Source organism: Thermobia domestica, chromosome 7, assembly GCF_964235325.1.
Source record: "Thermobia domestica chromosome 7, izTheDome1.hap1.1, whole genome shotgun sequence".
NCBI lineage: Eukaryota > Metazoa > Arthropoda > Insecta > Zygentoma > Lepismatidae > Thermobia > Thermobia domestica.
Window position 1 is genome coordinate 234,284,463 of NC_137460.1, and position 26,755 is coordinate 234,311,217.

General features: G+C 34.8%; 1 protein-coding gene across 9 annotated transcripts in view; it reads right to left on the reverse strand.

Annotated features, from left to right (window-relative positions):
• Window positions 1–1,645: 1,645 nt before the first annotated feature.
• Window positions 1,646–26,755, reverse strand: part of LOC145690745 (uncharacterized) — a 40,608-nt gene continuing 15,498 nt past the window's right edge. For 7 of the 9 annotated variants that reach the window (XR_014132268.1, XR_014132267.1, XM_081765939.1 and 4 more), the window contains one exon: window positions 16,718–18,279. Coding sequence is in view for 6 of the 9 variants with exons in the window: in XM_081765939.1 (XP_081622065.1) it covers window positions 16,959–18,279 (1,321 nt within the window). In the remaining 3 variants the exon portion in view is untranslated. Of the gene's footprint in view, window positions 2,871–16,717; window positions 18,280–22,065; window positions 22,598–26,755 lie in introns of those variants that run through there. The other 2 variants (XM_081765943.1, XM_081765944.1) reach the window with 2 other exon arrangements.

Below are 26,755 nucleotides of genomic sequence, written 5' to 3' on the forward strand. Positions count from 1 at the left end.
TTCCCAGTGGCTAGGGCGGGAGATTCTCAACTTAAGAAATTTACTGACCGCACTTCTTTAAGCTTATGGGAGTTCTTCCGGCATAAACCCGCTGTTACATAATAACATCAAGGCGAAACAAACTTAGGCTATTTCTGTGAATATGTAATATAAATACATAAAGCAAAAAATCTAAGTCAAAAAAGCCTGGTTTAAACCAAAAAAGCCTGGTTTAAACATCCCCCCAAAAACGAGTTTTTGGCATTTTCAAAAACAACCACGGTTCTTGCCAATTCTGCTTACTTTTGTATATAGGAGGTTAAAAAATTCTTATTATATACATTGGTTAATCCTGTGGAATTCATAATGTAAATATGTTGAAGAAAAATTGTTTGAAATATTTTTTCGAAATTCATAGTTTATTTTCGATGTTTTATATTATTATCAGCATCAACCACTAATTAAATGATTTTTTGTGTTATAGAGAAGCGATACAAAGTCTGTTTTATCAATTTAAAGCAGTATTTTAAAAAAAGCCCAAAATTTCCGAAGCAAAAAAGCAAAGCAGAAAAAACCGAGTTTTTTTCCAAAAAAGCCGGTTATTTTCCGAGCCCTTGCATCTCTAGAAACTAGCTTTCCAATGGCTTTCCCTGACCCATCGATATGGACAAAAACTACTTAGTTAGATCTGGCGTCTTCGAAACATTTTAAATCAATATTTCCTTCAATTTGTTTAAAGTTTTCTGGTGTTCATGCGTCCAAACAAAAGGTTTTTTGGGCCACTTCAATTCTCTAATGGGTGCCATTATCTCTTCATCCCACTAGCAAACCTCGCGTAGTAAAAAAAACACAAATTTTTTTAACACCACGTCTGTTACGAGGGGGAGGGATATTCTTAATCGCTGCAATTCTCGATGGATCAAGCTCAATTGTTTTCCCATCTGCTATAAATCCTAGATCCATAATCCTTTTTCTAAAGAAAAAACTTTTGTCTGGTGAGATAATAACACACTGTTTTCTTAATCTTTCTAAAACTAATTTAAGTACCCTCTTGTGCACTTCCACCGTATCTGTAGTTACTAAAAGATCATCGAAGTAAATCTTTACGCCTTGATCTTTCATATCACCCAATATTTTCTACATTACTCGAGCTAAAATACAACTACCAGTCTTTATACCGACTGTTTACAAAATTAATGAAAATAATCACTAACCTCTACCAGCATCCAATACTAATACAAATCTACTAATCAAGTACCATGTACTTGAATACAATGGAAAGGTAGGTGGATTTGAAGTCTAGGATCTTGTAGCACTCCTTGCAGCCGTTACTCAAAACAGTTGGTACTATTAACTATAACTAATGTAATAAAGAATATTTTAGTCCCAAGTCAAGTATACGGTGTTGCAGAGCGCTTATAGGAAAGATGTCTCAATGAGTTTTTCAATTAGAAATTTTTTTGACAAAGAAATATAATTTAATCCAAACTATTCTGAAATCTAGTAAAAGCCCAATTTGATTATTGAAACCAAATACTTCAACAAATCCCAAGAAAATGCGATTTATTATTCTTATTTTCTTTCAAAAACAAAGCTTAATTTACAAACTACTTTAATTCTGATAATATCAATAACAAATTCTCAAGAGTGATAATTGACAGTAACATTAAAATCTCAAAAGAATGTTTGATCAAATTCACAATTTAATTGGTTTATATCCCACACTTCTTATCTGAAACTAGTAATTTCAAACTATTCAAATTTAGGTTTATTTTTTTTAAATTTAGGGTACAGATTTCTCCGCTTCAAACAATGCAGCAATTTTACAAATTCTACCCGTTAAATTCAATCGTGATCCGATTAAATAATCAAATGTATTCCAGGAATTACTTCGCAGTCAAACCTAACTAATTTACACCGATAATTAATACAATCAAACCGACTCTATAAATCCTATCCAATCTTATCACCAAATTTTACGAATAAATGATCTAATTAAGCTAACAAATCGACCAAAGTATTTTTGTTTTAACTTCCCAACTGTCAATTCCTAATAAACAGGAAGAAATCTATTTCAATGTGACTAGTTACAAATCCTATGAACACACTTCTTTTTTTACCAATACGATTCGAAAAAAGAACGAATCAAAGAGATCCCAATAAAATTTGAATAATATTGTACTTACCAAGTTTTATTGCTGGGCATTAGGATCCTCTAATACTGCACTGGATACCTCTCTGTACAACTACAATGGCTCCAAATAAAGACTTCTACCGGACCAGTAGAAATTCAAGAAAATTAATCCTTCAAAATTTCACAATCCTCCATTTCAAACTTGCAAGAAATATTTAAATTGACAAACTCGTCGATGAACAGGAAAGCGAAATAAACGTAAAATATTTTTGTTACTTGTAATTCCGTAAATCCACTGTGACATCGGTACCCATTAAATAACTCCGATTCGATCTTTCCTGTAGCAATCCTAGAGTTCAACTCAAGTTTGCAACCGCGACTTACCCATAACGGAAACACGAGACACGGCTATATGACGTCACGCGGCTGCGTTCTTGAAGCAAAAGAAGACCTTGAATTTACAGCACTTCGTTCTTACCATAGCTACTTGTGAGAAAGAAAAAACAAATTTTATACATTCGAGTACTAAACACAATACAAACAATGCTTTTTATTCTTTTTACATTTTTCTTTTTTCTTTTTCTTTTTTTTGTCCTTTTCATATTTACTTTTATTAATACTTCGAAATAGTTATTTTTATTTAGTTTTCTTTTCCACTATTTTTCATTCTTCAGCCGCACCATTGAGAACATACACAGGCTGTCCAAAATTCCAGTGGCGTATCCTGTTCTTGAGATACCATCGCCACAGAACCCACCTTTAAAAAGAAAGAGGAGTAACTCTTAAGCGCAGCAAAAAATATTCAAGTTTTGATTTATTTTCTGTTTGTAATACTAGCATTTCAAGTAAATGTAATTTTACTTTGTTTCCTGAAATGTAGTTTCCTCTCAACTTCCTATGCAAAACAAAGATCTCATTAATCTTACGTTATACCAGAAAACAGCAGAACATTTTTAAATATTTTCTTTTACCCTCCTGACTTCAATGGGTTTTTCGTAAATTCCTCCTTAGTTTTGGCTCTATGGAAGGTTTATATGCATTGTAAACACTACTTGTAATATGGTCAACAGACAACTTGTCATTCCGACTATATTACAAGTAGTGTTTGCAATTCAAGCATTAATATATATATATATATATATATATATATATATATATATATATACAGTGTGTAACAAAAAGGTTGGGACAGTGGAAAATCTCGAGAAATACACTCGAGATTCAAAAACCGCGAAAGATTTGTCCAATATCTTAAAATGATCTATTTAACTAACATCAAATAAAGGCCCCTCCCCCTCCCTAACGGGGGGAGGGAGGGGGCAACTTGAAAATTTCAAATAGAAACCCCCAATTTTTATTGCAGATTCGGATTCTGCAACCAAAAATAAGCAACTTTTGCTGGAAGTACTTTTTCGTTATCTTTCTAGATGGCACTGTAATCGCAAAAAATGAATATCATCATACCGACGTCCCCTAACTTTGCGACCTGTAATATTACCGAAATGACAAAAAGTGTGACAAATGTAGTTACGCAAGGAAGTACTCATGTCAGGAGCCTATAAAATTGTGTGAACAACAAGTGCTTTAGGTGTCCCATCACAGCCCCAGGGCCCAGCTTGAAAATTTCAAATGGAAACCCCGTTTTTTATTGCAGATTCTACCCAGTAAAAAAATGTTGTTATTTCAACTTTATTTTAACACAGAGCAATGGTTCCAACGTGACTACCACTATGCGGTGTTAGTTCAACACAGCCCCCGCGGTGTTAATGTTTAACACATGGGGTGTTACGTCTTTAACACAACCGGTGTTGAACGGTGTTAAATTCGGATCTGTGTTAGTATTTTCGGTGTTGATTCGACAACATGTCAGGGCCGGTAGTGTGGAGAAAAGTGTTGAGTATTATTTGTGGTGGTGTTGCATCAACACGAAGAAAGTAACACAGTGTGTAGTGTGTTAATTATTTTGTGTTAATATTACACCATGTCAAGTATCAATATAACACAGTCTCTGTGTTACTTCAACATCATTTTTTCATTTTTCAACACACTATCTGTGTCGTAATTCAAGGTCAAAGCCGTGTAAGTAACACTGTTTTGGTGTTATTTCAACACTCCCTGTGTTAAAATTCAAGGTCAGACCACCAGTTTAACATCATTTTTGGTGTTAGTTCGACTCCACTTCTGTGTTACTACGACACCTATTTCGGTGTTGAAATAATTCCGTGTGTTGTGTTGATGTAACCGTTTTTCTGTGTTAAAGAACCATGCGGTGTGCATGCTTACGCTTACCGATGATTCTAATTTTAAAATAAGAATAGTAAACTACAGAATACTTCATATAGAAAATCTTCATAAGAATTTTTGTCGTCCTCCCCAACATTAGTGTGAAGTATTTCTTGATGGTGCGAAACACAATCTTCAACAACATCTTATTCAAATATGATAGGAAACTCTTACCTATATCCTTACAATAGTTTGTTTGCCTCTTAATCGTGATTCTACTTGTTTTCCGCCATTTTTGAAGCAAAGTCCTCGATGTTGACTGATGAGGTCTAGTGCAGTGTAGAAGCGACACAGTAATAAGATGTTGTTTCTCGCTGTTGACATGTTTCTTTACAATTGAAAACCTATCGCGCGGTTTGCATGTTGAAATTTTGTGAATACCTGGATTTCTTTAAGTATTTCTACTGTGTTTCTGTGTTTGTTTGCAGTTTGAATTCATAAGCCTCTACAATTAGATGCCCAACATATTTGGCAATCACGCAGAAAACAACACCGAAGATTCTACACTTGTGTTAAATTAACACATAGGCTGTGTGGCATTTCAACTACCGGCATTTGACACACAACTCCAAATGGAGAGTGAGTTGTTCTAACCACCTGTTTGTGTTATATTTTAACACAATTATGTTAACACATAGGCATGTCATTGAAATAACACAACGATTTTTTACAGTGTAATTCTGCGATAGAAAATAAGCAACTTTTACATTAAGTATTTTTTCGTTACCCTCCTGGATAATACATGAATCGCAATAATAATAATAATAATAATAATAATAATAATAATAATAATATCATTGTACGTCACCTGAGGTTGATAAATGAAAAGCTGGTTCAAGAAGTGGACATGCAGTGTGATGTTGTTGCTAAGACTTGCAAACAAATAAAGTTATGAACATGTTATTAATAATATTCTTCAAGAACTGAGATTTTTCTGTAAGGTTGTGGACACTATGGAAGTTGATTAACGCCAGCTCTCCGTTGGGACATGAAGCTTCAATTAATAATCAGACATAGTGTCAAAAAGCAATTAAGTTATTCATTTACGTCATGTTTATGTAGATATTATAATGATTTGATTTCAATATAAACCATGTGATTTCACCTGAGAGGTAAAAGTGAAAGTGAACACGTAATGTTGATCGGTGAATCTATTAAAGTTTAAAATGAAACTGTCAGTTTCTTGTTTTGGTTATGTAGATGTGCATACTTACTATTTGATTTGAAATTGCATGTAATCCTGTTTGAGAAGTGAAAGTAAATGTGAACATCTATTAAAGTTTAAAATGAAACTATCTGTTTGTTGTTATGGTTATGTAGATGTGCATAATTACGATTTGATTTGAAACTACATGTAATTCCATCTGAGAAGTGAAAGTCAATGTGAACATATAAAGTTGATCTATAGATCAATTAGTCATTAGAAAAGAGAGCAAATATTCTTTTATAAAATTAGTGTAACAAATAACATTTGATCACAAGACATACCTATGTGTCATCCCTATGGCATGTTCTGTAAGCACTTAACGTTGGTCGTAAATTACGGTCCAGTAACATAGAAGCTATTAGATATTGGTAGCAGTAATCGTTGTTACAGAAAATCTCTGAACACTCAAGATGTATTTCAACTGTATTTCAACTGGTTTGTATTAGAACTCTCAAAGTGAAGTTGTAACGTTCTTGATGATACAAGGATGGGACAATCGCGAAAGGTCATGTGCAGAAGTAAGGGTAATATTTAACGAAAAAAATCGAGTTCCAAACAATCCCATTCCGAGATCTACTGTCGAGTGCATCGTAAGGCGTCGAGAAAACGGTAACTATAAAAGAGTGTAACATTCCTGATCTACCGAAATCGTCGACAAACAACTTGTTGCACTCATTTCTTGAAAATACTCACCTTAGCATTCATATAGCTGCTGAACAACATGAGATTAGTCACATATCTGCGAAAAGAATGTTGAAGAAAATAAAGTTCCACCCATACAAAATTCATCTGATATATCAGCTGAATGAAGATGTCTTTGATCATAGTGTAGAATTTTCTAAAAATATGATGAAAGAAATCAATGATGATCCACCACCACAATTGTATTTTCTGATGAAGCCACGCTCCACTTAAATGATTACATTAAGATATATATAATTGCAGGTTTCGATTTGACACCAATCTCATTGTTCCTTTGCAAACTCACTATAAATCCTGAAAATTTGAATATCTGAAAAAATGAAATGAAATCTTTGAGTTTTACGTCCCACGGTTATGCTAAAGGACACGGTGATGATGAGTAATGAATGAAATGGTGGAATGAAGAAAGTGGGAGGAAACGGGAGGACCCCGAGAAAACCCACGCACACGGTGTTTGTCCACCACAAAGTTCACTTGGCGGGGGCTGGGATCGAACCCGTGACCCCAAGCACCAGAGGTGAACGCTCTACCACTGAGCCACCGCGGCCCGTTTGAATATCTGAGAAGCAGTGCAAAATAATACTATAACTGTCCCTCTTTCTAGGAATGACAATTTGATTTTTAAACTGTGTGAAGAGATGCTTCGAAATCAAGTAGTTCCATGAATGAGAGACACTCTAGAAGGCAATTTTGTCCACAGATGGTTCCAGCAAGATGGTGCAAGACCCAACTACATTATAAATATGCGGCAATTTCTTAACACGGAATTTCCTAAATAACGGATTGGCAGAAGAGGCAAGGTCGAGTGGCCCGCTCGTTCTCTGTTACCCTGATTTATCGTCACTAGAACACTTTTTCTGGGGTTTTCTAAAAGTCCGAGTATACCAAACAATGCCAACCAGATTGGATGATCTTCGTCAAAGCGTTATTCATAAAGTTGCACTTATTGAACTGGACGTCATCAGAAATGCAATATTTATCTTTTATCATCGAACTGCTCACTGTCAGACCAAGAAAGGTGTGTAGTTTGAGCACTGCTGTGAAATATCAGTTACATTTTGTTAATCTTCAAATTCTATACAACCAAGTCGCGAGAGGCAATGGGACTCACGATAATCAAGTTCTTCGAGAAAAACGGGAAAACAGCACGTGGCTGGTAAAGCTGATGTGTAGTTACGCATTCCGCAGCTAGCCTAACAGTAAATTAAGATAGCAGGAAAAGAAGACAGCACAACGTTCTCTACTCTCGAATTTCAAGTGAAACGGAATGTAGTTAGTGTTCAACGAAGTTAGGGTTATGTTAAATCCAAGTATATCAGTCACACCTCCCTAAGAATGTAACTGAACTTTAAGAACGCATTTAAAAAGCAGGTTTATCTACTGACTCTGACATACCCCTGTATATCAATTAAGTTTCTTTGTGCTTTATCCACGTTTTGTAAATTTATTCTCCTGTGAAAACTCCGTCATTTTTGTGCTTTTTCGTACTAGTGTGAACAAATGATTTTATTTAATCTGTCCCTGTCACATGATATTTAACGAACATATTGGCCTACTTGCTTTTTACAATTCAAGGGAAGATGTGTCTTGTTGTAAAGCATAAACATTCCTTTCTATATCGTAATGGTTTACAACGGTCGCATTGAAATGTGAATAAAAGCAATTTTGTTTTATGCTAAGCCTTTTTGAAATATTGGTAACGTATTCCGTGCTTCTTAATTGCACGTGTATTTCTAGAAATATTTAGGTTATCATCAATCCCAGGTAAAGTACATAATATTTCTTTTTTTGTGATTAGTTTCACCTAGGTAGATAACGAAAAGTACTTTGAATAAAATTTGCGTATTTTCGGACGCAAAGTCAAAATCTTCAATGGAAATAGCGGGTTTCCATCTGCAATTTTCAAGTTGGCCACTGGGCCCTATGATGGGACCCCTGGGGACAATTGTTCACATAATTTTATAGGCTTCTGACATGGGTACATTCTTGCGTCACTAGATTTGTTACATTTTTTGTCATTTCGGAAAGGTTTTAGATCTCAAAGTTAGGAGACGTCGCGTCGGTACGATGATACTCATTTTTTCTGATTACAGCGCCACCTAGTAGAATAACAAAAAGGTGCTTCAAGTAAAAGTTCCTTAGTTTTAGATCCAGAATCAGATTCTGCAATAAAAATAGTGGGTTTCTATTAGAAATTTTTAAGTTGGCCCCTGGAGCCCTATGATGGTACCTCTGGGGGCACTTGTTGTTCACAGAATTTTATAGGCGCCTGACATTGGTAGGTTTTTGCGTAACCAGATTTGTGACATTTTTTGTCATTTCGGAAATATTTCAGATCGCAAAGTGAAGGAACATAGGTACGATGATATTCACTTTTTTGCGATTACAGCGCCATTTAGAAAGATAACGAAAAAGTACTTCCAGCAAAAACTGCTTACTTTTGATCGCAGAATCCGAATCTGCAATAAAAATAGGGGGGTTTTCTTTGAAATTTTCAAGTTGCCCCTCCCTCCCCCGGTTAGGGAAGGGGAGAGGGACTTTAATGTTAGTTAAATAGACCTTTTTAAAATATTGGATACGAGTTTTCCGGTTTTTGAATCTCAAGCGTATTTCTCGAGAAATTCCACTGTCCCGACCTTTTTGTTACACACTGCATATATATATATAACTCTAGCTGCGTAGTAGGCCTTTTCCAATATCTACATTTATTGCCACGAATATAACTATCACTCACATAAATTATAGATCCAAAGGAAATTTCTCCTACAAAGTGAATTAATTAGTATTACACTTTAGAATTTCACGAACTAGTAAACTTTTGTGACACACACAGGAATCAAAGTTTCATGTATGTGTGACGAGACGCACGAATCATTGGTGCATGTGAAACTGGTTCGTGGTTCCCAGATTACTTTTCCTGAAGGAGGAAAAATGCTGAACACCACCACTTATAATTCTCAGGTGTGAGTTAGGGAAGCCTAGTTTCAGGAAAATTGCATGGAATCTATTATTATTATTATTATTATTATTATTATTATTATTATTATTATTATTATTATTATTATTATTATTTTATTTTTATTTTTTGTAAGTGTTTACTTCATATCCAGGAAGTTCCAACATTCAACGGACAATTAAAAAATTAGCGGAACCAATTTGTTTCTTACCAGCGACAATCGTCACACGAAGACCTACAATTGGAAGTGTCCTTCAGGAAAATTACAAACGATCTAATTACCGCCGTAAGGTATATATTGAATAGTAATCGGCTAGTATAAGTTTTCTTCCTGATGTTACCATATCAAAACTATCAAATGCCAAGGCATTCTTTGAGTAAAAACATGCTTTTTGAGGAAAAAGTCGTCGTTTACTTTTAAAATTAGCCTCTATTGTCTATTTTATAATTATGTTTACATTGTTGAAACTCTCTTTCTAAACGGGAAAATCCTCTTTTCAATCGTTATCCAGGTTGGCTTCAGTTTTCAAATATTATATTAGTTTTAATACGTACATTAAACCGTCAGTAATCGCGTCATTTTTTGTGATACCACTACTCGCGCGAGGATCCAATAGACCCCCAAATTGATATTAGTTTTTTTACAATAAAAAATAGTTTTTTCAAAATAATTCAGACAATGCAGCATAACTCTAGACATGTTTTTAAAAGCATTTGCTGCAATTAGATTTTTCTACTCGTCTTCAGACATTTATTTTATTTTTTTCATCAGGACTTCTGGCTAGCAACACAAAATTTACCAATTTTGGGGTCCATGAACACCTCACGCGAGTACTTAAGAGTTAAGGTCTTGTATCAAATTGTCACTTGGGTGTGGTATTCATGTCACATTGGTTTCTCTGTTGCCTCGTATTGCAAATAAAAATAAAAGTGAATATTGAGTAAGATATTCAACTGAGGACAATATTAACTAAAACAGAAAGAGTCTAATGATATTAAAAATCAACTAAGATTATGGACTTTTCAGGACAGTGTATAACACACACACACGCAAAATCATATATATATATATATATATATATATATATATATATATATATATATATATATATATATTCGAAACAACGAACCAACATTGCTATTACAAAGTGTCTACTAAAATCCCAAAATGAAATTTCGTGACCTTTTCTTTACCAAATCATAAAATTTCCTAATGTTTTCAAGAGCGAATTTGGGTGCGAATTAGGCCGAATTTTCATCCATGCGATAGAAACGTACTTTGTTTGCGATTTGGTAGCATCTAAAGCTGATCATAGACATTTTTGGTGGTTAACTTTGACGTTTTATAGAACAAAATTTTACAATTTGTACTTACATTTGAACAGTTTAAAAAAAATCGTGACGCAAAAGCTAAATTTCGTGACTTTCATGACCATTTTCTGATTTCGTGACATTCGTGACCGATAGACACTCTATAACTTTATTTAAACAAGCAAGTTCTCTGTTATGGGAGAAAGCTTAACAATTATCCCTAATACGCGTTATCCCTGGTGGAATCCACAGGCTTGGGAAGAGGTTCGCAATACTCCAGGACACTTGATGATATTATATTCGATACTTTATGTTTTAGAAGTTGTGTGAACTAATGATGATTTCAAGGAATGGCTCGGGGATCAAATTATATCCTTCTTCAAAACCTACGAAATTTTCCTCGGTGAATATCTCCGACAATGCTCAACGTCAGTTATCAGTAATTTCTCAGTGCTATTTTTCCCCCTTCCCCATATAACGTGCTGGCGTAATCTGTGACTTTGCGTCCTGCTGATGATAAGTGTGTGTGTCTGAACATTCGCGTAAGCATAATCGGTCCGTCACATGTTCAGTGAGCACCACAGCAGTTTCTCAAGAAATCTTCACTTATGTATGCTATGGGGACATTCGACTTGGCAGGAAACAATAGGAAATGGGTGAAGCAAATGATTAATCATTACTGTCTGTTTGTAATTACGGTATTTCCTTACTTTCGTCAATTATTTCATCATTCTACATTAAATATATACATAATTTGTCACATTTCCGAGTTCGAATTACATAATTTTCTATACTTATTTGTCTCTCTACAACGAAATTATTATATGTATACTTCCATATTATCGTTCAATTTCCACTCTGGCTGTGGTAAAAATGCAGAAATAGAGTCGATTTTAAGGTGGATCACCACCCGGATGTCAATACATATTTTAGCTCATTCCGTTAATTATTGCGCAATGAAACGTTACATATCATAAATATTATATTGTAATATAGAGTTATGCATTAGCTACAACAAAAGATACTGATTCATTTGGTTATGTATTCTGATAACGAAAAGCATAAGGAATAAGAGAAAATACTTGATTTGTTTTACAATAAGCAACCAAGATGGCACTTGCTGTTAAATCTCTCTAGAAGTGCTCAGTTTTTATGAAATGTTTATTTGTATGTGTAAAATATTTTATAGTAACGATCTTATTACGAAATAGATATATTGTTCGACCGTTTTAGTGTTATGTTTTATATTTTATTTAAATATTATTTTACATGTAAGGATATATATTTTGAGGAGAAACTTGCGCAGAGCATCATAATGCGTTGTTGCCAAATTTGAACGTTTACTGTGGTAGTCGCAATAAGAAAATTCCTGGATTCTAGCATTATAGTTTGAGAAGCGGAACTTAACTGTGAATTGCGGCAAAAGTCGAAAACAAATTTCTTTAGCAGAATTCCATCATTACTTCCTTTATTATCTGGTGTCAATAACAGTCGATACTATCTGGCAACGCTGCACTATAGCACCGAGAACATCTAGTTATCCACCTTAAAGGAATTCGTAAGAATCTAGTCATGTTTTTCGGACTTAGTCTCTAGAAGGCAGTCCTACTTTTTCTCAGCAGAAATTTACATTTTCTTTTGAATATCAAAGGTTTGTATTCACATATAATATGTTATATGAGGGTGCAGATACGACCCGCTCGGGAGAGTAATACTCCCGGAAGTAACTTTTATCGCGCGCTAACCTAGCCAGATGCGGGGCTTTTAACCCATTCCTACTACTACCACTACTTATCTGCACAAAAGTAAGTAAATCACTTTTCTGAGTATTGATTTCATCTTATTTTAATGGTGAAAGTGATATGAAAATTTAAAACAAAAAACTTTCCTTGGACAGGATTTGAACCCACGTCAAAAGATTTCCATTACTAGCCCGTTGCACTAGCATGCTCAGCCACGAAGGCCGACAGCAGCAAACATTTTATTTCTGCTATATGTGAGCTATGTGCCAAGAAATGGATAACGCCAGCCAATCAAAACCGTGTATTTAGTTCCTACTTCCGGGAGCATTACTTCCCTGAGTGAGTCCTATACAGATATACCTGACATTTTAAGAACGCACCATTGTCTGTAATAAATATTACATTGATCATTTACGTGTAAAGTGCAGCATTGTGTAATTGAAGTGAGTATCGTGTCTATTATTATTTGACAGTTTATAGCTACAGGTTGAAATATAGTAACTATTGGGCTTACATAAGTTCTTAAAGCCACTATTTCGCATTATGTTAAATGTAGGGTAATTAATTTGTTCTACAGGTATTTAAATATCTTGCAGTTCCAAATATGAGGTTACTCAATGGTTATTTATTAGTATTGAACTAAGCTTATAAATTAATGTTTTCTGAAAGCTTGTAAATAACCCTTTGTATAAATTTTGTAGAAGCTTTCTTCTAATGGTATTAAGCATTAGACAGAACTCCGAGGAACTCCATGCACATGGCGTTTGGCCACCACACAGCCCACTATGCTGAAGCTGTTGTCAAAGCACGACTCAGAGCGCCAGAAGCGAGAGCACTATAGTCGAGGCATCTCCGTCCTTTAATAACTTGTGTAGGATCAAGTGATAGATAATTGTTTTGTTACATAAGTTAATACTTTGTTGAATTATGTTCAGCTTATCTCTGATTAGAGTTGAGTAAATACATTTCTGCAAGATTGAACTGCAGGTAGTCTTCCATTATTTGCTTAATTTATAACCAACATACTGCGTTAATTATTTACATTTCGTAAAATAACTCCCGCCTACACTTGTCTCGACTCAAATGTGAAAATACGTTTCCACGTAGTCACACATAACGAAGAAAGATGGCTTGGTTCTCTTCACTAGTATATTTCGATGTTGAATTTAGTAAATTTCAGTCATATTTGCAATATTTCCAATAAATGTGCAAATTAATAATGTTGCAATACAATAGAAAAGGGGCAAGCTTTTAGTCTGTGGTATTACCAAAAGCTCATAAAGACTTCACCTATTTATGTACACTAAGTATGTCTTAAGAAATTCGAACAGATAAAGGAGTTCAAGTTTCAGATTTCAGTGTCATTAAAAACGAGATTGCCAAAAGGTTGCGCCTCCATAGTATTGAAATAGAAACAATATTAGCCGATAACAAGTTTATTTTAACCTTACGCAAGCCAGCATCATAATGCAATTTGGGAGTTAACTTGGAACAAGCCTTGTTGGACCGAGTTGTATTTGAGGGTAATAACAAAGCGTCACGGAGGTACATGCTAAGCTAACATTTCATAAGCCAATGCATCTCGCCAGTGCGGAAAATCAGAGGAAACCTGAGTTGATTCTTTCCTTTTTAATGGAAAACTTACGTTTCTCATGACGTGTACAGAATAGTGATGATCAACAGACGCAAATGTCATAATTACAGAGATCATTAAGCTAGTTTTCTTGATTACAGTCTACTTGCAGTAGTAGGAAACATACTATCCACTTGGACATGCAAGAAATATAGAAAACTTTACCCTGAAAGGTTGGTATGTCGCCCAAATGTATGTCTGTGGTTAACTGTTCAGCAGAAGAAAGTTTCACTTAAATGTATAACTTTAAATAGAGTCAAAAGAGCATCAAATATGGAGTGACGGAGGTCAACCAGCTATGGGAGATGCAAAGAACGTAATGAAATCTAAGAATCCAGAATAGCTTTAACTTATTAACACAAAATTCGATCGGATTGGGATCAGAGAAAAATTAATATGAAATACCTCACATTGAGAAAAGTGCTCCATTTGGATGTTTGAACAGGTCACAGCCTGTATTAGTCACGGAGAAATTTGTGCGGTAGGAAAAATTGTGTGGGATTTTTATAGACAAATTACAGACAGAGCACACTGACAGAGCTGGATGGAAAATAGATAGGAAGAGGTATAGAAAGAAGAAATTCGACTACAGATTGGTGATGGTTTTTAATGGCAGTGAAGAATTGAGCGCGGCAGGGGAGAAAAGGCAGTCAACCAAAAGTAGAAAACAGGTAACACAGAAGTACGAGGAAAGCAGAAGATAAAAGTGAAACAAGCCAGAATGAACGGAAAGCAGCAAATTCAGCAGATGGGAAGGAAAACTGAGGAAGAAATATGATACACGGCAGAAAGGAACATAAACAATAAAGGGACGAAGCAATTAACAGTTACTACAGAAAATATGTTTCAGTATCATTTGAATGGAGGATAATAACTTGTAGAAGTTCATTTAGTATATAGAAGAGAAAGAAATTACTTTTATAAATTTATTCATAGACCAGGAAGAAGGGCGGAATCAAATAATCTGCCAAAGTTTATCTGTAATTGCGCTAATCAATTGATGTAACTAGGAAAGTTTGCTCACTTTTATTGATTTATAAGATGTAGGTTTTATTTGAAAATTTGGAGCAAACGTGCTTTTGTAGTAAAGAGTAATAGATAAATATTTGAGTTGAGGTGAGAGATTACTGTCTTATACCATAAGGAAATACGCTATTATTTCTTTTAAGATTACCTCTGGTTGGACTTGAATGAAATACTCATGTTAGTTCTATCATTTGCTAATTCTTTGTCTAAAATAAGACTGTTGCTTGTAAATAACTGTACACACAATTAGTAAGCTCTGTTACTGTAAACTGAAATAAAGGAATTGTTACACGAGGGATGGTTGATTGAAAGGGAATTGGTCTTAATCAGTGGCGGTTTCAGGCATCTTGCGGATTTAAAGAAATCTTAGCCCGAACCCTTCTCTACCCTGCTCATTCCTTTTTAATTAACTGCTCTTCATTTGTTTTTCTCACTCTATATATTTACGTTTCCTTCATGCGCGACTAACAATAAATAACTAACAGCTTGTCACAATGCAGTTTTTACAGTGACATAGACTCACTCAGTACTTTCTTGTATTACCAATTTCCCAAATTTACCAAAATGATATTGTTTATCCTTAAATGACTTTTAATAAGTAATATGTCAGTCTTATACACAGTTGAGAAACCATATAGTAAGTTCTTTATCTAACAATTTCTTATAATTAAAGTTTTATTTCAAAATAGGAAATATAATGAAGATACGTTTGTGTTATATACAGGAGTGAAAATCCATGGCAAGTTATGTATTTAACCAGTTGTTGTAATTGGACATTCATTTAAATAAAAACATAAAGGAGAATATGTGAACAAAAATGTATACAACAAAAATCAATCTATTGCTCAAGTATTACAGCCTGGGTATAAAGGCAACATCAATCATCAACAATGATCGAACCTGGCCAGCGTCGTTTGAAGGAAGAAAGGCATGAATCTTTCCCCTTAGTTTCTTTTAGCTGACGCCTTCTAGTTTCGAAAGTTGTTATTTTGACGGCAACCTTACAACAAATTTGGTAGAATGGTAGGTAACCCAAACTTAAAATAAAATCAGTTAATTAAGACGTGTATATAAGCCTATCTAACGTTATTAGAGAGCCACTGCTTACTTATAAACTTTTCTTTGTTCGTCATTGTCGACTACATCGCTCATGCTATGAAGCATGTAAAGACCCGATAAATACTTCAGAGATGATAAACTCAAACTTTAAAACAAAATCGTTATGGGAGATTAGAAAATAAAATATAGGAAAGTGTCAATTACTCAGTACTTGTCTTCTAATGATCTCCTTCACCAATTAAATCTAAGTTTTAAAGTTGATAAGAATTTGTTATTTTTAGAAGATATTATGTGAATCTATTGAAAACGAATAAGGACTTGTGGAGTACGTGTATTTAGTAACTTCATGCAAGTTACAATTAAAGGCTTAAAGCTTCGAATTTTCTTATAAAGGAGGAAATTTTAGATTTCTACACTTTCTTTTTAATTACTCTCTTATTTCGTTTCCACTATTTTCTTTTAAAATACAAAATAGTAAACTAAAAATTATATATAGTTCTAAATTCTAACTAAAAATTATATATAATATTTCTTGAAATTAAAGCATGCTGTTATGACCAGCATATATAGCAAATCAATTTATATACCATATTTAGTGATATGAGAGTTTCAGGAATAAATAATGGTACTGGAAAAAAACAAAAGAAACCTCTCATTATAGAAATTATATTACACAAACTTCCTCTTGTGATGGAGGAATGTTGTTATATCTTTTTCCTTTCTTTCGAATCTTATCTAAATAATTTTAATATATTTTTAAAAGCAAATTTGTAAGATTTTTTTCAATCAATTTCAGTTTGGAACAGCTACTTGGCCATTCTATTTCGAACAACGGACTCCGGCACTATAGAAAGCAGCATAAGTCCTTAATTCTATGCTTGCAGTATAATTCAAGAGTTTCCACAATACTGACCTAACGCTCTTTGTTAGTAATGTTTTAACTTATGTATTTTCAAGGCAGATTTCTGCACAAACCCTTTTCCACAATCTTCGCAAATATGTGGTCGCTCTCCTATGTGAGTATAGATGTGATACCTCAAAACAGCTTTTAAAGCAAATCCTTTCCCGCAGTGCTGGCAGCAATATGACTTTTCTCCGGTATGCATTAGCATATGATTCCTCAAATCGTTTTTCTGTGTGTATGCCTTGCCACAAAAATCACAAGAATGGGGTTTCATATTTGTATGTATTAATTCATGTTTCTTCAAATTAGAAATCTGGGTGAACCCTGTATCACATGTCTTACATTTGTAGGGCTTCTCACCTGTGTGTATCAGAGAATGACTTTTCAAATGAGACCTTAGAGAGAACCTCTTTCCACATTGGGAACAGAAATGTGGTTTCTCCGCAGTATGGGTTAATAAATGGTCTCTTAAATAAGATTTTCGTGCGAAAGTTTTACAACAATCCGTACATGAGAATGGCTTTTTACCTGTATGCAGTAACATATGTTCTGTCAATTTACTCTTTCTAGTAAACGATTTGCCGCACTCTATGCACGAATGTGGTCTTTGGCCAGTATGCGTTAAAGTGTGGTTTGTCAAACCAGATTTGTGTGTAAAGGATTTACCACAATATAGGCAAAAGTGATTTCTCTCCCCCGTATGCATCAAAATATGTGATCTCAAACTGGCTTTCCGAGAAAATGTCTTGGAACAATGGTAACATACAAATGGCCTTAAACCTGTATGTATTAACATGTGCTTGATGAGAATAGATTTGTTACTGAATGTCTTTCCGCAATCTTTGCAACCAAATGACCTATCTCTTGTATGTGTTAAACTGTGCAATATCAAATGAGATTTTTGAATAAAATTCTTTCCACACTGGTGGCAATGGTGAGGTCTCTCTCCAGTATGTATTAAAGAATGAATATCCAGCGTAGATTTATGAACAAATGCTTTACCACAAACCGAACATGAATGCGATCTTTCTCCGGTATGAACTAATGTGTGGGTCTTTAAGGAGCCTTTAAGGCGAAACTTTTTGTTACAGTGGTGGTATGTATAATGTTTGTTGTTGGTATGCGTTGCCTTGTGTCTGATGAAATAGGAATTTTTAGTGAAAGATTTTCCACACTCTTGGCATATTTGGGAACTCTCCCTCCTACTTCTCGATTGGTCCTCTACCATGCTTCCGTTTTTAATGAATGTTTCGCTATCCAGTTTTAAGCAATGTCCCATGTCGTGTGTACTTAATCTGTGCGTTTTTAAGTCACTCATTCCGACATGGCTTCCAATATGTTCACTAGAAAAAGAAAAATATATATCAAACATATTAAGTACTAATAATATACGCATACATGCATTGATATGATACAGCACCCATAATAAGCAGAACACTATAATTTTCAGAAAACCGATGCACATAAATCAAACTTTCATACCCAAGTAATACTAATACAGCTCAAGAGTTTACAAGAAAATATTGCGTTATTGATCACCTGCTACATATTATGCACGTATTAGTTACACGTTTCAGAAGTCAATCGTAGTTTAAAAACTGATCTAAAGATGTCAGAAATGTTTTAGTAGATATCATTTTCTATCTAATATATGTATATTTTACATGAAGGCTTACTGTGCAGTTTTATCGAACTATATGGCTTTTCTACCACTACAACTTTTACGATATATTACTGTTTACCGTCTATCCTTCCCTATGTAGAAAAAAAATATTGTCGCGCGAGTTGTTCATCAGCGAGTTCCATCTTATCTTAGTATAGAGGATTAAACTCTGAACTAGACATTGTCCAGAAGTTTATTGTGTAGAAATAACAAAACTTCTTATAGACCATAATTTGTTTGTTAGATTGGATCGATTCTGTAATGCAACTTTATGTGAGTCTTAAAGCTAAATGTGCAACTTATATGAATGTAGTCTAGTGTAGTCTTTACTATGTATACTCGAATTCATAACACGAATCATATCTAGGTGATACGGGCTAAAAGAGTTTGCGCTCCCTTTTGTCACACGATTTAAGTGAAAGTTGAGGGAAAACGTTACTAAGGAACTGGTGAACTCTAGTTGATCCTGTAGTCACATACCACGCTTTTAATTAGTAAGAAAAAATACACAACTCATGTCGCATATTTACTACGAAAATATTTTTTACAGGTGATAAGTAAATAAAGGTTCATTAGTGATGCTACATAATGATAACATTTTGAGGTATTTTAGTTGAACTAACGCAGATTTTTCAATACAACTACACACGCTGGACGTCATATGTGTCAACAATAGATTTTATTGAGCTATTGCAATTAAATTCCAGATCGGTATTCACACACGATTACATCCTCCACATACTCGTATAAACACTGAAGCCATATATAACATTTCAAATTTTGTGGGCATGGTACTCGACTGATAGCGATGGCATAGAGTACACCTATGGCCGATGTTACTTTTTATGGTAATATTTGCTTTTATAGTTTAGAAATACGTTCTCCACATTTACTTTTACCTTTTTTTCTTTCTATACGAGAATTCCGTGCGTTTGAGGAATGCATCCAGTTTTGTTCACCGAGATCTTTTGCATTTTAGGCAAACATACTAGCACTACACGAAGGAAAAACATGTACGGAAAGAACCAATTTTAAGACAGTGAAGAGCAAGCAGACTAGAAAAGGAAACCTATATTTTAGAATGGATGTTGTGCTTATACCAAGCATGTGGACAAGGTAATTTCTTAATTTGGAAAATGCTTTTAACACATTGTAAAATTAATTTATTACTTGTTCATGTTCCTCAATTAACACAAATATTTTTAAATATGCTTATTAGATTACGCGTCAATAAATTCGTTAAAATCATATTTGCGATTCTTCTTAGCTGACATTTCTTAAAAAAACGATGCATATATCATACATATTACCAGGCAGAAAAAAATAAGATTAATACAATACTGTACTCGCTTTCCCGAATGTTGCCAATATCCTTCATATAGATTTTGTATATAGTTACTAATTGTAGCATACGTAGCACTGAACGAACCCTACATTGAAAAACATTTTGCTATTTTATGCAATTGCATTAGAAGTTACACGCTTTACGTTATTACGATGCCTTGTAGCTCGCTTAGCATATTCGAATCATCACAGCATTCGTTTGCCTGCAATCATGTTACATTGTGATAGGATAGAATAATGTTTTCTAGCATCTAGAAATGTTTGATCTACTATTTCGAAAAGTGTTTAGAAGGACAAGAATTTCCTTTAACAATATCAAATTTATAAACTATAATCCATAACTAATTATAATAACAATGACACTAATGTTCGGACTAAGATTTGAGACGATTTTAGACACTTGTTAGCATTAAGCTGTAATATATACCCAATTCTAGTTCATCCACATCATTCATCTTACTATGAAGTGTATAATGCTGCTCTTTGAAAGGATACTAGGTCCGCACCCTACTAGGGGAGAGCAGAGACCACGGCCTTTCTCCCAAAGGGAGAACCACAAATATTAGTGCATCCGGGAGAAGATGTGAAGTATCTCAACGTGTACATAGTCCTAAACATGTAAAAGAAAGCTATTCCATATTCCTTGGAGGAACCTACCGAGGGGAACATCTCCCTTGCCTGGTAGGTACCCAATTGTAAACTGGGCAAAGCTATTGAGAACAGGACTCTGCCTGTTTTCGATCCAAGTCGAAGGAAGGATATGTAGTAAAAGGAAAGATATCAAACCTAAGAGGTGATCTGGCGCATACCATATGATCCGGAATGATACGAAAATGACTGTGCTCGCGGTATCTCTACACAATGGCCAGTGACCTTCGAACGATAGATCTAGGAAGGATCGTGATTTAGCAACATTAACTGGGGTTGCCGTTCTGTAGTTAAACAGTGGGATTTGGTATCGGAAGTCTTACTGCTGGGATGTAAGCTTGCCTTCCAAAGCTCGGGCGGCATACATGCAGATTAGAATAACCCTAAACTGGCAGCGACACCCAGCAGCCTAAATTGAGAGGCACTCAAGACTTTGATCCAAATGTGCATTGGGTGCACCCAGCTTCCTTAAACAGTCAATATATATCCAACAGCAGCAAGGTTGGAACACATCTTAAAGGGGTACTGGATACTCGAGGACGCTGAGTCCAGCTTGAGGTTATACAAGCAAAGCGGTTAATCGGTACCGGCACACAAAATTATATTAATAGGTGGGATCTAGCCCTGAAAGGCGAGACAAGCGTATCAGGAGATAATACATATAATGTCGAACTCCGCCATAGTCAATCTTTTGAGCACGAGTTGAGATAAAAGAGGGTACCTATTGCACACATGTGATACTTCACATATGAGGGAAGCATTGTTTGTGGGGAGAACTGAACCTTCTAGTCAAATAGAACAAACATACAGGAAAAAAATCATACACTACTAGAAGATGATTCTTGTCACGACTACCAGATCGGGGATTAAAATGTACTATTGTTTCCGCAGTCTGTGTGGCATCAAAACAAGTAACATCAAGACGACAGGGTTGTGACAGGAAATTTTCCTGTATTTCAGGCATACCCCAAAAATAAGTAGATTTGTAAGTTGCGGCAATAACACGGGACTCAACATTTTGTACCATTTGGTCACCAAAAGGGAGGATGTGAACTGTTTCTAATGCTCCCGACTCGACAAAAGGGACACCAGTTGACCTTTTCTAGCTAGAATAAATCGTTTTATCAGTAGATATAATTGCGAGACAGCTCAGAGTATTACACAATAAAAGTATACTATTACCGTACATGTGACATGGGTCCGAGTACCAGCACAACACATGAAGTTATCCAGGCTGATGTTACCAAGAATGTAATATTTCTGTGCACATCCAACTACCCACTTGCATTCTGCCCAATGCCTCTTGGTTCAAAATGTAAAAACTAAGGAGAAATGGTAATGGCGGATTTCTCAGTTATGGTAAGATATAATAAATATGCAATTGTAGGAAGACCTGAATTCAACCAAAGAGAAAGGCAATGACTTGTCATCGCCTCAAATCTAAACATAGTCTCTGTTACCACCTTAAATTTACCTTGCCGAGGACATACAGCTGGTTCCGGTAGCAAATGAGATACCTGACGAGACCTTGGCTCTAGTAGTTTAAATGTCAGTGATCCATCCGAAGTAGGGACCGCTGTGAAAGTACCCTCTGACATTCAGGGACACGTAGGAATGTTTCGGACTCTGTAGATTGTGCTTGTACATTGGGACTTGCTGACATACAGTGCTGGACACATCTTGACGCAAAAATATGCTAAGCTTGCCTCAAAACTTCGTGGAGTCACTCGGTATACCGGTAGAGGAGTTTCGTTTGTCAGTAGGAATAACTGAGAAACAGCCCTTGGTTCATCCACTAATGGTTGTATCCTAATATCTCTCTTCCGAAGGGTTATTTGTATATTTCGGACACACATGAACGAGCATACCAATGAATCGGCTTAAAGTGTAAGGTACTTAACTTAAAACCATCGCCATTACGAACGGAAAAATAAGCGAGATGTAAACTTCTCCATAGTTGTCGCTTTCGCTGTTATTTGTCATCAGATGTCATCTGCGCCATAATGGTAGTAAGTATCTAGTATAAATTTGTAAAAAAAAAAAATCTCCTTTTACCATCACTTTCAAATTTTTTTTAAGAAACGAGAAACTCATGAACATTGCAGAGAAAATAACTGATATGTATAACGTAATTTTCGGAAATTTTTCCAGCATTTCTTTCTCATTTTCCAGACTACTTGTTTCGAAGATTTCATGTGAATTCAGAAAAAAGAAAAAGGAATCAAGTAATAAAAATTGTTTTTAATATTTAATGGTATTAATGATCCGAATTCACATTTGGAATCCGTTAAATCCTTTAAGTACAGTGAAACCTGTCTATGTTGGCCACCATCGGTTCCATCGAAAAGTGGCCAACTTACAGAAAATAAGTGTGATTTGTGTATTTTTAGAATAGGATATCTAGTATTATTTGATTGTAAAATTTTAATAAGCAGTGGCACAACTGCTTATAAATAATGTATATAGAGTAATCATAAAAAATATACAGTACTAGAAAATATTACTATAGCATTTTTAATATATGTGCATACTTTTCTCTTCCTGAAAACTAGTCTTGTACATTGGATTGTTCCGATTGAAAACACAATAACACAAACAAGCATGCAATAGAAGCGTATATACGCAGTTTATTGAAATTGATATTATAACACCCTGAGTTATTCAGTTTGTAAACAAGAAAAGCTAACTTATAAACTGAAAAATTCATATGCAATTTATATTACTTATTTTCAGTTGTTACTGAATGGTGGTTAATTCTAGACGTATTTGTTTTGTTCTTTTTAACAGATATGCACATACTAATATTGTAGTTAACTACCTCTTGTTAATGAGCTAGAAGTGTTTTCCTCGGAGCAAAAGATGTTTTGAGAAAATCCTGAGAAAATTCATATCTCAAAAATTCCGCTATCTTCTGACAAGCCAACAGGTGCCAATAGTTGACAACTGAGATGGTTAGTTTTAACCTTGAGAATTTTCCGGAATTACTAAAGATCCCCACTGATGAGAGTAATTGATATAGCTAATGGTTTTACCAAAACAGACAGGGTAAACAAACACGTACAACCATTTCCTGAATTCCTGTACGTGCTTTTTCTTATTCACACCTTCCTTTACCACCCATATGAGGGTAGTGTTCTGGCCATTGACCTCCAAGAACAAATCGTGCGAATCTATGCTTCTTTGTGTCCAGTCACAAATACAGAACATCTGCCTCTCATACGGGAATACGAAAGAGTTAAGAAAAAAAACAATACTGTGTTTTGCGTGGCCAAGATACGCAGGTAAATTTACCATTATCATCATAGGATAAACATTGCTTCAGTGTGGCCAACTTCCAAGATAGACAGGTGGCCAACTTATAGAGTGGTAAGTAACGAATGTCTTATGGGAAAATGCAGGTTCAAGACGAACTGGGCCAAGATAAGCAGGTGGCCAAGTTGATAGGTTTCACTGTACTTAAACAAAAATTCCGTACAAGATATTAAAAATTATGAAATGGAGTATTATCATCTCAAGCATGAATTGCTGTTAATCAAGCCTCTCCTAGATTTGCTTGACTCTAAGCTTTCAAGTATCTATCTAAATACTGTTGATACTTTCAAGTTTTCAGATTAGTTCCAACCATGAGGACAACCAGAATATAGAAATAACATACTGAATTAGAAAATTCAGATATATTAGTGTTGAAAATCATACTATTATTAGTATACTGTATCATTAAGCAAACTGAACGCAGAATCCCGTGAAAGGCTTTTTTTTTTCCTTTCTTCATGCTTGTACTTTCGAACTACTTGACAGATGTTTGTTAAATTTCGCACGATTACCCAATCTATTGCTCACGACGGTTGTACAATTAGTTACATCATATACCGTAATAATAACGTAAAAACCAAACATCCTACACGGGTAAGTGGACCGACATCAACAATATATGTGTGTGTGTGTTTCCTAGTGCTTTAGAAATTTACGTTACAAAAATAAATCATCGTATATTGAACACCCAAATCCTTGGCTGTGTCCAAAACATACAAGTGCGCATTCGAAGTACGTATATTTCTGGAACTGACGTCACCTAGCTTGCGTCAAAAGGTACAAGTTCACAGGGATGCGAGTGCGTAGTGTGCGAGGATGTACAATACGTTAGTACACTTGTATGCTTAACATGTCGGTTCTCGTAAAATTACCTAAAAAAAATTTAAAAGGCATATTAATAATTATTTGTTGACGTGAATATATTTGTGGGCTAATCTAATCATAATTTACGTGATAAATGTAGAAATTAGTTATTTTACAAGTAGAATATAAAAATGTTACGCAAATAACAAACGTATTGATGTTATGTGGTTTTAGTATACAATACAATGCAATTTAAAATAAAGGAAGGAAAGCAACCAAATAGTTTCTTTAATAATGCTATAAAAACATTTGTGCTTAAATATTACATGGTTTATGTAGATTAATTGAAATTAGGCTATCGGAACGCAGCTATTTGCACGCAAATCTCAAATTTTAATGACGTATGAATTAAAATCTTAAGGTCTAACATAGAAAACCGAACATCTAGATTATTCATTTCTTTATAGCTATAGATACAACTACAGCTGCAAATGTTAATTCGTAGGTAGATAGGCCTAATTTTCTAGTTTTTATTCTAAACAAATTCCTTTCAAAGCTACCATATTTCCTTGCACTTGAGAGAGACTGTAATATGCCAATTATCGTACATTTTGCACTTTTGACAACTGCCCAGAAGTTAAACACAGATCAAAAATTTCTTTCTCCATATTTATCAAAGATTTCACAAATTATTCTTGGTAACTGTTTACTTTGGCCATTTCATTATTATTTGATTCTTCGATTCAGTGATTTGATCTTTCGGTTACGGTTTTTAAAACTTGCCTGTTAGTCCATATACCAGCTAGGTTGGTTCATTTCTGAACCAAAGTTTAATATTTAAGTCACATAGTATTGCTCAATGAATGCAGGCGGGTTAGAGCCCCGCAGGGCACGTTCTTTTCTGTCTTCCTTACGAATCAGTTCATTGAATGAAATGGCCAAAGTGAAGACTTGTCTTCCTCTTAATTCATATAATTCCATTACTTTACCCACTATGAAGCGATTATGAACAAATATTTCTTGAAAAATCAGAGCCATTACATTACATACTGTATTTTTTCATAAGACCGTCTCTTAATTTTCAGAAAATTCCTATTAGGCCGGCTATACACTATAAGATAGATCCTAGGACACCTCTTACGATTTATCCTAGAGTCAAAATCTCAACGTGTATGGCAACAGATCCCATGTCATTTCCTGTGTTCTGAACGATCCTATGAGATTTCTCTTGTTTAGAGCACGCTCTATTTCGGAAAGAAAATTCGTAAGATTTCGATTTAAGCGACATCAGGTGAGAGAATGTGAAAACAAAACAAATGAAAACACAAATGATGAGGTATCTTCTGATCGTGCAGGTTTACTTTAGATGTACCACTCGAAATAATTGTTGAAAAATTATAATTTGTCACTATTTCCTAAATGATTTGCGTTGACCGACATGAAAATATCTTACATAGCATAGATAAAATCCCTGAAGGGGACCAACAAAAGCAATTGTTGATAAACTACAATTCTTTTACGATTTGCGTACAAATACGGGGTCAAGATATATATATATAGTATAAAAACTATAGTGCAAAAAACGCAAACCAAGTAGTGCTAGGTTGTTTCTAGAAAGTACGAATGCTATTTAACCGAGTCAGAGCAGGGCTAAGCGGAGTCCCGAGCGTCAGTGAGGGAGTGCGAGCGAAGGAACCAGGCGCGTCAATTGATGTAGTGAAAACGAGTGCGTTTTGGCAATGATACGAGTTTGAATAGCACTTGTCATGGTATCGTGGTAGTACCGCTCCACTCGTAAACATAAATTATAGCTTCTGTAAACTATGCAGAAATACACCGGTGGTGGAAAATAGTAACATCGGTCAACTTTTATATGCACTCACTTACGTAAAAGTTTCGCAGAAGGGGTCCAGAAGTAAGCAGAACATACAAAATTTACAGGAGAAATGGAAGATGCAAGTACTTAGACCTAACACAACCTAACTAAATCTAACGTAATGAAGTTAACTAGCTTAAACTAACCTAATATTAATAGAAGTAAGCGAAAT